General features: G+C 38.3%; 1 protein-coding gene across 7 annotated transcripts in view; it reads left to right on the forward strand.

The window, feature by feature from the left end:
• Positions 1–8631: 8631 nt before the first annotated feature.
• wt1a (WT1 transcription factor a) overlaps positions 8632–13199 on the forward strand; it is a 31600-nt gene continuing 27032 nt past the window's right edge. For 4 of the 7 annotated variants that reach the window (XM_074632165.1, XM_074632166.1, XM_074632169.1 and 1 more), the window contains exon 1: positions 8632–9568. In XM_074632165.1, the coding sequence (XP_074488266.1) occupies positions 9106–9568 (463 nt within the window). In that variant the 5' untranslated portion in view covers positions 8632–9105. The remainder of the gene's footprint in view (positions 9569–13199) is intronic. The other 3 variants (XM_074632168.1, XM_074632171.1, XM_074632170.1) reach the window with 2 other exon arrangements.

Here is a 13199-nt window from a genome sequence, read left to right on the forward strand (position 1 = left end):
CCATTATAAACAGAAGATACTCAAATTGTTACATTTTTTTTTAACCATATGTTACAAATACATACATACATGAACACATACAGACATTCATTAGACAATCACAATGTCACATTAGAACTCTAACTGCAGAATATATTACAATATTATAATATGTATGTAAAACATTTCCGGTATGCCAAGTAATATTATAGTAAGTAATTATATATTGTAATTTTAGAAATTCATTCAAAGACATACAGTGTTTCAAAAGTACACCGAAGCATCTTTTTGGATGAAATGAATGCTACGGAAACACTTTATAATAACTGTAATTTATAAATGGTAAATTGATAGTACATTAAACTTAGTTAATAGTTATTTTACTGTTAACTTACAAGGAAATGATAATTAATAATGTTTCCTAATTATTAGTAATGCTATAATTTCTGTTATTTTATCATTAGTTTGTGTAATATGAAATAATTAGTTTATAAATTCTATATTGTATTATAGCTGATAAGAGACGATAACAATTACATTCTGATTACATCAGTGAACTATTTATTAACAGTTTATTGTTGCACACATTATAACATTTTATATACTATATTAAGTATTGATTAACAAATGATTTGTAAACCTTTAACAAATTGTTTGTAAAACATCTATAAACATGAAAAAGATAGATGGACCGGAAACCACATATTAAACAGTGACAAAGTATTAACTATCTATCTAAATATTGTTTATAGATACTTTACAAAGTATTTAATAACAATTTAACGAAATATTATAATCATCAGTTGCAACTTTATAATAGCCATCCAAATAAATGTTTATAGATGGTTTACAAACCAATTATTAACCAATAACAAAGTGTTACAAATATCTATATATGTAATGTTTACATATGTTTAACAAGGTAATTATTTGCAAGATTTACAAATAATAATAATCATGAACAGATACATAGTATATAAACTGTTATAATGTGTGCAACAATAAACTGTTAAATAACAAATTATAGCATTACTTAGTAATTACTAATTAGTAAATACTATTAATTATCATTTCGTAGTTTGTGAACAGTAAAATAACTATTTAAGTTGAATTAACTATCAATTTACCACTTATAAATGATGGTTATTATAGGTGTTACCAAAGCTACCTGTACAATAGAAGGATTTTATGTTTAAGAAATATTTCTTTCCGTCTGTATGCGTGGAATTAGAGAGGGAAAGACCTGACAAGAAGAGGCCCACTGACAGTCCTTAGTTTATAGACGTTCCACCTTAACGTGAGTCCGCTGCGTATGGAAAAACAAAATATTTCCCGGGTCAGTGGGATCTCTGTGTTTCTAGAGAAAGCACTGGGGGTAAGGTAGTGGAGTTTTCATTTGAAGATAATTTGTTGTTCATTCAGCAGGAATGTGTTCCGTTGGCCGTGGGGGCCATCAATCTTCAAACCAGATTGGCCGACTGGTCAGATGCCTTAGTGCTCCTCTGGGACAGAAGGCAGCCATGTTAATATGGAGAGTGGAAGGGTGTGTGATTGTCTTTCTTTATGCATGTATCTGTGTTTATGTGTTCCCGAGGAAGAAATAAGAAAAGACAGAGTGGAAGGAAGAGGAACAGCAGACTGAGTGTGGCTGTCCGTCTCAGCGCTGCTGGCTTATTTCTCAGCCTGAGTCCTATCGGAGATCACAAGGCTTATCATGATGGATCAGTGTACGTTTATCAGCAAAACACAGGACAAAAGACACAAATGCGTCTTTGTGTTCAACAATCAACCCCGCTGAAGCTGAAAGGAGGTCGTGAGGACATTATTTGCTACACCAAGAGTACGTGGTGTGTTTTATATGGGATAGACCAGCCTTTGCCCTTGGATTGTAAAATGCACAAAACATGCTTACAGTAGCATCTTAGGCTTTGGATTTGGTCGAACTAATTCTCATTATATTCAGGCAGCTATATAACAGTAACATTAACCATGGCTCCACCTCATTTAAAGGGCCAGTTTGTAGCATTTAGGGGGATCTATTGGCAGAAATGGAATATAATATTAATATGTTTTCTTTACTGTAGAATCACCTGAAAATAAGAACCGTCGTGTTTTTGTTAGAATGAGCCGTTTATATCTACATATGGAGCGGGTCCTCTTCACCGAGTCCGCCATGTTGCACTGCCATGTTTCTACAGTAGCCCAGAAGGGACAAACCAAACACTGGCTCTAGATAGGGCCATTTGCATTTTTGCATCGACCACCATAGTTCTCCAACATGCTTGGCACTCAGGAGAATTTTTAGTTGGTTGCAATCTGCAACCTCACCACTAGATGCCACCAAATCCTACACACTGTGTCTTTAAATGCCCCAGTAAGCATGCCCATTATTAGTTACACCTGTGGTTTTCCTGCCATAACGTCAAAATGTTGCATTGTTGCTAATGCTAAATATCCAGCTCTTTTTCAGTTTATCCTGCATTTGGTTACAGGTCACAACTTGGGGTTCTTTTCTTACAACAACGAAAAATAAATTGCACTTTAAGCACTCTTCTAGCGAAGATGATGTATGATTTTTCAAACCCAGACCATTCTCATTCCCAGGGCGTCAAATACCGACGCTTTGTCACGGCCATCTGCGTTCGATACCGCCGCAAGAGGCACCCTTGTATGAGACGCACCGGGCTTTTCATTAACTACCATGTAAACCCATCCGTGGCCACAGTAAACGCACAGGGAAAGTGCTGTGGTGATGTAGTTTAAAAAGCAAAAGAGACACACCGGGCCGGCAGAAAGGGAGGTGGATGGGTTCAATAAACACAAAGCTTTCATCCAAGAGACCGCCGTTCGTGTCCAGTGCGTTAAGTTTCACTTTCATGTTATAATCAGCTGTTCCACTATATTGAGGAGGTGAGGCGTCACAATGCGCTAAGGAGGTCACTGCTACTTATCCAACGCAACACTCCCATGACAGAGACCCCGTCGCCGGTGTATGTGTGGCCCAACCTCCCCACTGACCTTGACAGCACTTCAACTGTGTTTTTGTGTTTTCATCTGGATGGAGATTTTTTTTTTTAAAAACTATGCTTCTGTGGACATTATTGTTTTTGTGAACGAAGGAGGAAAAAAACACTGTTTACAGAAATACCTGTGTGGACTAGGCCTTAGTTGTGTTAGCATTTCCTCTCAAGTCGTGGTACATATGCTGCATTTACCTATTACATGTATAACTATTTGCATGTTTTATGCAGTATATTGTGCAGAGAGAAGAGTATGTCAGTCATACAAGCTCACACTTCATTAAAACAACATTTATTTTATTCCCTACATGTCAGCCACTGTCTGGCTCTGAGGGAAACAACATCAGTCATGTACGCGAATAACAGCGAGCAGACTGTGTGTGTGTGTGTGCGCACATCTGCGTGAGTGTTTATGCATAAGTGCACATGTACTCTTATTTCATGGACAAGCACTTTTAACACCGCGCGCCTCCTGCCTCCCTCGTCCTCTCCTCCTTACCCTCTCTCTCTCTCTCTCTCTCTCTCTCCCTCTCTCCGTTCCTTGCGGAGTTGAAGAGTTGAATCATGGGTCAGCAGTTTTTTGCACCGAGAGAGACAGACTAGATTTCCAGATGGTGAAGTCACCATCTATCTCCGCTAGATACACCCAAACTCACACTTACGTGCGCGCACACAGTATGCACACACACATGCACACATACACACAGAAAATGCCCACACAATGACTGTAATTGCATAAAAGCAGTAAACAACAACACACACTGCTGCCATCTAACTGTACCTGCCCTGCTTCCTCTGACGTACAGAGGCGGTGTGTAAAACAAATTGAGACATGTCAGTGCTGTAATCGGTTCCAGGGGAAGAGCATGATGGGAAGAAAAGCGCTGAGTGGACACTTCCGTTAAGAGGGGGAAAACCCACTTTGACTGTGATACTTGAATGCTTCAGGCAGTTCGTGTGTGTGTGTGTGTGTGTGTGTCCACCAGTGGCAGTTTGCCAGCGTCTTTGGCCTGTTGAACATCCATTCGTCTTGAATGGGAAGCACACAAGCTCAGGAAAATACAAATGTGTCCCAAAATCAAGACATCGTGTTCAAGTTGGAAGAGTTGTTTGAGAAAGTTTCCGTTAATAATGCTGAAGACTAAATGTGTCCGGCCGTCTGACATTGACACATCTGTCCCAGTGGCTTTGTAGATTTCCATCTCAGTCCAGTTCTTTTGCGTTGTGTTTGTTTTCCAAATGTGATCTGAAACAATTTAAGTTCTGTGGATGGTTCGGTTGTTAAAAAAAATTCCCAACGAAGTGAAAGTTACTGAGAATGGTGTCTGGTACTATGTGGGTTGGTGTTTGTTGGTTGCCATGGCCACAACACAGCTGGCAAAACCAGGAGCATCAGTCGGAGAGAGAGATGAGCTAAAATAGGAGATCAGAAGCTGTGCCATTGCTCAAGGACAACACACAAGTATGTATGAGAGGACGATATTGACACAGGAACTGAGAGAAGCCAAAGGTCAGAAAACAATAATGTGATTCTTTTCAGTTTGGTTACAAACTTTCCCAGTTCATATGGAGTTCTCTAAAGCAACAAAACGCTCTGTTCTCATCAGAGAGAGCACTTATCAAACCCAAGGGTTAGCCAGCTGATTGTTAATATGTTTGGATATTGTAGGCTAAATATTTAATGCTACCTGAAATAGAAACAGTGTTATAAACTAGCAGTTTGGCCCAGTATCCCAGGTAAGAACATTAAAGATTAACGTTAGGCTTCAAATGAACTACACCACGGTCGCATGAGTGCGAGTATACACAACAAGGCTGTAAAGGCAGACGAGTTGGCGTTATGACCTTTAGTAGTCTCGTTCATCCGCCTTATTTAAGACAAGTAAAAGCTTCAAAATTCATGAGTGGGATATTTCTTTGACGTATTTTATATCGTAGAATAAAACGTTAAAATCTCTTCAGCTTGTGTTAGCCACAAACCTGATTTCAGGCATCTAACTAAAAACCCATTGACTTCCAGAGGAGGGAACTCTTTTGGACTTGTTCCTGTAGTACTCTACGACACGTAAAGTATGGATGTGGAGGTCAGAGTTCACGTCCCATCACAGTCCACCGATTGATTACCTTTACTGTAACCGTGATCTTTCCCCAACCTTACAACCTGACAACAGCCTGAGTTTTGGGCCTCAAAAGCTAATTTCACTTTCAGGAGATTAAAAAGGCTTAAAGTAAAGTATGTTTGGGGATGTGATTGCCTTATTGACAGGTGTCTCACAGCCTATCACAGACAGCTGTGGTGGATCCTCCTTTGTCCACATTTAGATGGTCTGACTGTGCCAAGTGACAACGATGGCAATGAGCAGTAAACCACAAATCTCAGCTTGAAAATGTCCCTTGACATCAGAAACATTACCTCACTGTTTTTCTAACCGAGGAGCTGACTCTTCTCAAGTTAAGTTCAGACTGCTGTGTCACAGTAACCTTAATTAGGAAACAAATAGCTTATCAGGTCAATTATACTAAAAACATTTCAAAATGTTCACACACCACAGCAGTCCATCAGGCAGGCTGGTTCTAGACTCTATTTCTCGTTCACTCGGACATTATTTATGAGGGAAAATACGTTTTAACTAATATGATGTGAATAAGCCACGTTAAGCCAAAGGGCAACTTTTCATTTTGGTTAGAACATCCATCATAATTATTGTGTTGTGACAGCCCAGTCGCACAGCAGTTTGTGAAATAGTCACAAAATTGAATGTATTGATTCGTGTACATAGACACGAATTTCACGTTTTTTTTTTGTGATGGTCAGCACAAAATCAATTCGTATGTAATCCACTTAATTGTGAACCGGGAAGTATAAAGAGCGGCGAAACCACAAGTCAAAATACATTTGTCACGTAACTTCCAAGTTACAGCACTTCCAGGGTTATTGTAACTCAAACCACAATCTTTTCCTAAATCTAACTAAGTCGTTTTTTTGCCTAAGCCTAACCTAGTCGATCTTTTCCTGAACCTAACTAAGTAGTTTTATTTTGAAAGATTGGAGCAGAAATTGACAGGTGAGTCACGTGTTGCCGGACTTTCGTCGGAAAAAGCGCAAAAAATATGTTGTTGAAAGTAATTTCAAGATGTTTATTGTCACGCCGGTTATACAGGTAAAATCGTTTTTACAAGGGCATATTAAGAATATATACATTAAGAACGTATACAGTATATACAGTATATACAGTATATGCATGATGAGCGACACAAATAAAGTGTGTCTATGTACATGAATCAAATAGATTAAATTTTGTGACTATTTCACAAACTGCTGTGAGATTGTGTTGGGAAAATATGGGATAGTATTCACAGCATGAATTATGAGTAAATGAGTAATTTTTAACAACAAAAAAAATCTGTTTGCATAGTGTAGGATGTGTTGTATTTTGCTAGAGAGCTTTCAGTGTGAAGATGTGTGAAGATGCTTCATCATAGTTGTCCTCCCCTCTCATATGCACCCCTCCCTCTGAAATGATGTCTGAAGGGTCATAAACAGCCTGTTTCTTGTGGGTCAGCCTTTCACTGTAACATGATGAAGTTGGTACAGCAACAAATACTTCTGGAGGAAGGAAGTGTTTTAGACAAGACTGTAGAAAAGAAGAGCTGCTCTCTTTGATGACTGAAAGTGTTATAAAAAAAACAAAACTAAACACGCAGAAGCATAATTATATCAGTATTTTCAAAGTAAGACAGAATTAATGGTCACTTGTATTGATAATTTAAAAATTACCTAATTGGTTTGAAGTGAGTTTATGTAGACACATTAATGAAGCTGACATCTGATTATTGACGCAAGTTTTCGGCGCATAATAAGAAAATTATACTTTTTTTTTTTTTTTTTTTTTAAGTTTTTCAACATCTGCAGCTCGCGCATTTTAATTAATTAATTGCTTTTGTTATTATTATTATTAGGTAAACTGGAGGTTAAAGTCTGCCTGTAGCCTACATCTATTTTATTGGGCGCTTCAACACTGCTGGTAAAATATGATATTTGCATTAAATGAGCCGTTATCCTCCTTTCACACACACACACACACATAGAGAGAGAGATACTGTAGGTTGTAACAGAAACGGACTTTTCAGCAGGACTTTATTTACATTTATCATCACAAGTAATAATGAATAATGAACAGAGAACAAAGAGCGAGAGAGAGAGAGAGAGAGAGAGAGAGAGAGAGAGAGGATTAACGGGCAAACCGTCAGGAAGGTTTGGAGCTGTAATAATAATAATAATAATTCATCTTTTAGTTTATAATAATATATAGTGTTGAAATAAATAAATAAATGTATGTTTTTTTTTGCTGCCCAGTAGTGAGAAAAACCCATTTGGTCCTATTTAATTGACACTAAATGATGTTTCCGCTTCACCGTTTACTTTAATATATGTCCGAGGTTTTTTACGGTAGTTTTCAGGCCACAATAAATCATATTGGTAAATAATAAACGTTCCAGGGACACTTGGATTTTACTCATCTACATTTTACACATTTACTACTTCATTTCATTTTTATTTTAAAAACAAATTATAGTAACTTGCACACTTTGCTAATGTAGTACGTTATTCCATGTTTATATTTTGTTAGTTATAGTAGTCAGGTGTATTCAAATATGCTTTATATTGTGTATTCTATAGATATATTTCTCTACTGTTGATATGTACATTTTATTTATTCAGGTTCAGGTGCAATTTTGGATCAATAAAGTACATCCATCTATCTATCTATCTATAAAGGCAATTTTACTATGATTTTATTTTGCATTTTGCATGGAAAAATCTAATTTTGTAGGCAAAAAATGAATAACAAACAAACGAATAGACCCGTCGAGGCCTTGAAGCCTAAATCCGCAAGATTCAATAACAATTAATCTGCTAACAATTTAAAATAGACCGTTATCCGTTTTTTTCTAAGCATAAAAAATATATATTATTTAAAAGGTAATTATAGATCTACTTTCTAATCGGAGGGACACGTTCTAGAACCTGAATAAACCGCAGAAAGAGTCGAATGTATTTAATGTTGCGTTCTGTATCCCTGCGCGCTGCCGGGCCTCGTTTCTCACCTCTATATTCTGTCCAGGTGAACATGAGGGACTATATTCAGCAGGCTATCACAGCGTGAATACACACTGTCCTTTTTTTGCTATTACAAATGTCTTAAAATTGCTTTTATGATAGTTCTTGATTAAAAATGATAAGCCCATGTGTATATAACCCAGAAAAAAAAATAGCTGAAATATCCAGCACATCAGCCTCTCAGCAATAATAAAGTAGATTTATAGCTCTCCAACCTTATGAAACAACAGAGCAGGATATTTTTTTTTTCTCAACAAGCTGAGAGAAAATTTCATGATGCGTTTTACCATTTTACCCAAAATATAATAAATCATTTTATTTTTGTGTTAGTCACTGATGCCAGAATTGGGATTTATTTTCCTGTAAATGTGTATGTGTGTACTGTTGTGCATACAGTAAATGAATGAAGTCAGAGGGCTCCTGTCCTTCATCACCTTCTGACTCCACCTCCTACCCTCCTCACACACACACACACACACACACAGGCTGAGAGCATGAGGGCTACTCCTCCTCACTCCTCCTCACTCCTCTTTCTCCATTCACTGAGGAAGCTCTGAGCAGAAGCCCCTCTCCTCCTTGAATGGACTCCATCTCTCCGATCCAAACAATCATTTACCGCTGCTGTGGAGGGAAACAGTGAAGATCACAGCCGATCATTGCGTTTAATCTGCCTTTATTTCTCCTCCTCGTGCTGCTTCTGCTGCTGAGAAAAGTTGACTTAGCTGTGTCGCCATGAACTTCTGTTGGACTTAAGGAGTTTCCAGATCAGCTGCGTGGTGTTGTAAACAACTGATGGGCAAAAACTGAACCAGAGAAGACTTGAAACAGTTCTTACAGTAAGAGAAAGACTTTCTAGACTCTCAAGGATTTAAAGGTTGGTGGCTGATTTGGGTTTGGGTCAGCCAGACACACAGACAGGTACAGGGAGACAGATCAAATTTAAAAATAGCCTACCTTTGTCCTAGTTTTGTCCCCTGGACCACAATGGGTTCAGACGTCCGTGACTTGAACTCCCTACTGCCCCCGCTGCCAGCGGGCCCCAGTCCCGGCTGCCCGGCCCTGCCCGTCAGCACGGCCCCTCAGTGGGCTCCCGTCCTGGACTTCCACACCGCCGCCTCCCCTTACTCCTCCCTGGCCGCCCCCCACACATCCCTGGGGCCACACTCCTTCATCAAGCAGGAGCCCAGCTGGGGGGCCACCAGCGACACCCTCCACCACGACGCCGACCCCCACTGCGGCCTCAGCGCCTTCACCGTCCACTTTTCTGGGCAGTTCACCGGGACCGGGGCCTGCAGGTACGGGGCATTCGGGGCTCCGACGCCGGCCACCAGTCAACCGCCATCTGTGACCGCCCCGCACCACCACCAGCCACCCAGCAGGATGTTCAGCAACCCACCGTACCTGACCAACTGCATGGACACACAGCAGGCAGCCCGCAACCAGACAGGTAGGGCTGGAGGAGGGCAACCGGTGTGTGTGTGTGTCTTCTTTTTATTTCACGGAGGACAGTGTAGAAATGCAACAAAGGTCCGAATGCTGGAATCTGACTCCGGACGTTGTAACCGTTCGGCTACCAAGGCACTCTGTGTGTGTGTTTTCTTTTTGGGTGTCAGTGAGTCGGTATCATCACCCATTTTAGAGTCACTTTTGTTACCAGAAGCATTAAAGGGGCCTCATTCACTAATACCTTCCTACATTTTTTTCTTAAAATTGTTCTTAGAGAAGTCCTAAGAAAAGTCTACATCAGATTCATGACGTGTTGAATTGTTCGTACCTTTGTTCTAATAGTGATGAATCCCGTTGTCCTCATAAATTGAAAGCGAGTGCAAGTTGATCCTAATTAGCAGGTAAACACCCTGCCAACCGCCATATAAGGGCATGAGACTGCAGGGTCGTGTGGCACATAAAAGAAATTGAGAATTAAGTCAACAATGCCCCACACCGGACTCCTAACGTAAAAGAAAGGCCTCAATAGTTCTGAAGTGGAGGTACTGCTGCAGGAAGTAAACGCCAAATGAGCTGTCATATTAAGTAGCGTCAGTAGGCCTGTAAATAGCATGATCAATCACGAATTATTGGATGGCATGGTTCCCAATTAACAGAACTGAAGTGTTAGTGTAGTGTTTATTTATTCTAAAAGACCATAATGCTTTGTAAAAAAAAAAAAAAAAGAATTATTAAAATATATTATAAAAACTATTATTGTAATTCAAATTCTATAATAAAAATAATAATAAATATATGTATACAGCACCTTCCATACATAAAGTGCAGCTCAAAGTGCTTTAAAAAAAAATAACATAAATAAATAGAAACAATAACACAGGTGTTAAAGTCAGATGTCATCAGGAGCATAATGTACCAATAAATAAGACCAATAAAACAGTAAAATACATAAAAACAATGATGTTAAAAAAGGTCAAAATTAATCAAAAGAAAGATCATACAAATAAGTCTTGAGCTGTGTTTTAAAACCACCAACCGAAGTTGCTTGTCTGATTTGTGATGGGAGTTTATAAAATATGATACAACTGTAGAATTGAAGAAAACGCAATTACCAGTTAATTAGCACAAATATGTCTTCACTCAAAGGTGCGTGAGTGTCCTCTTGTGTGTGCGTACTGTAGATTATGTTCTTACCAATAAGAACAAATCCCAAATAAGAAAACATTGGTTTCATCTGCACTGTTTTTGCTTCCTTTAGTTCTTCTCCACACATCCGTCCTTTTCTGAAAGCTTCACTCTCTGTTCATAACAAAGTTCACTTTTCCATAACAGGAAAATTAAATGAAACGTAGAAGCAGGACGAGTAACTGCTTGATATAATTTAATTTACTCTATCAGTCAACAACCACCTGATGTAAATCTGAAGCATGATAATCCAGAACACAGTCACATATAGATATGTCAGTATTGCACCTGTATATGACACATTACTTGATGTGGTTTAAACTGGCATAATTTGGCACTGCGTCACTGAGTATGTGATAAACAAGGAGATTTAAACCTCATAGAGGACTCTGAAAAATCCTGTAAAACACCATTGCATGCTTAGTTTGTAGATAGGTGATCCAGTTTAGACACTCACAGAAAACTGATGGTTCTTGTTTGTTTCTTAATCCAAGCAAGTAAATCCAAATCCAATCACTTACAAAGACATCACTTTAGTTCAGTATTCAGGTAGACCATTAATGTTTGAACCGATGTTTGTCGTGCTTGAGGTGTCGTGCTGTTTGTGCAAGTGACCCCCTAAACAATTGCAATAAATCATATTCATGAACTTGTTTTGACCCTAAACGAGGGATGCACCGATACCGATACAGGATCGGATATCGGGCCGATACTGACTCAAATAGCTGTATCGTTTATATACTATATACTGTACATGATATACTGGAATATAAAAATTCCTGTTCAAGTTTTGACCAATTTGAATTTGAATTGTATTTCCTTTTAATTTTGAATATCTTTTACCAAGTTGCTGGTGTAGGATTTATTATTTTAATAATAAATAACAATTCAATTTATATCTGTATTTGTTAAATTTTGTTTTACAAAGTTAAGAAAGCAATGTTTAAGTCAAGCCTGATGTTACTTTACACATAATAGAATGATCCCAGTATCTTCCACACAGCGAGGCATACAGCCTATTAATTAAACACTGGTATCAGATCGGTACTCGGTATCGGCCGATGCCCAAAGCCCAGGTATCGCTATCAGGAATGAAAAACTTGGATCGGTGCATTCCTACCCTAAACTGACTCACTTTGATTCAGAGTCACTGTGATGCTTCATGAGGTTTATAACTTTTATTTTGTTATTCTTTCATGGTTTTCATTCATGTAGGTTATTTGCTTTTGAAATTAATGTTTTAGGATTAAATAGTCAAACTAGAGTTTTGTCAATGTAGATTTGGAATATTTGATGCTCAGTATCCCAGAGGTGCACACCCACATAGATCCCAATAATTCCAGACTCAGGACTTTTATATATAACAACTATTGAGTGATGGAGGAGAAAACGTTATTCTAAATGAGCAGCAAGTCAGATTGTTTTATTTTTTTATGTTTTTTGAGTACTAAGGCTTCTAACACTAACAAACCACGGCAACATCTGTATCTAAAATGTGTCTGCTTACGGAACTCAAAATAGGTTTTTCTCCTTTAATTATTTTTACTACAATATGAGTGATAAAAAAAAACTACTTCAAACATATGGGTAAGTAAAATGCATGACTGAGGGGATGTATGACACATAAGATAAAGATCATCATTTTTTCTGTCCTGTTAAAGGAAAAACGCTACAGCTGTTGAGGCATCGCTGTGAATCCTAATTTGTCATTTTGGCTATTACAGTCTGGTATTCCTCACACTTCAGAGTGTTCCACATTTGTAAGCCACAGTAGTAATTTAGTCTAAATAACTCTTGATCCATATTTTAAAAAATACATGCTGAAAAAAATTATTGTGAAATGAAACTAAATGTTGGTTTTATCTGTTATCTCAGACTGAATAGATGGAATTCTTTGAGACACAAACTTTGTGTTGGAGTGAAAATGAGACTCTTATAGAAAATGTATTTCTATTCTTTTCTGTTGAATGGAATTGAGATAATTGGGTTTAGATGTGAGTGAATTCGTCTCTGCTTTATTTAATTAATTATTAGTGTCTGCAAGATCACATCATACACATTTATACTTTGTTAAAGAATATGTGATGCATTGTTATGGGAATCATAGTGGAGAAATGTGTTAATAATGGGATTCATATAACATATGATACGTTAAACCCGCTGCTAATCCCTGGTCTTTTCCATGCAGGATAATGAATGTGTTAGTGGTTTCCCAACAGATTAATTAGTAATAACATGCTTATCAAGCAGATAATTTAGGAATAACATTATAATCAAAGAGCCGAACCGACCTCTAACCTGTTTTATCTGCTCCCCGCTGTGGCTGGACGAGCACAGACAAACAAACTCACAGCAGGACTCGGGTCACCCAGCAGAGCTGATAGCAGAGCAGGGTCACGGAGACTATCACTTTAAACTCCCTCCAGGACGGCTTTCATTTTTATATC

The sequence above is a fragment of the Sebastes fasciatus genome, chromosome 4, assembly GCF_043250625.1.
Source record: "Sebastes fasciatus isolate fSebFas1 chromosome 4, fSebFas1.pri, whole genome shotgun sequence".
Taxonomy (NCBI): Eukaryota; Metazoa; Chordata; class Actinopteri; order Perciformes; family Sebastidae; genus Sebastes; species Sebastes fasciatus.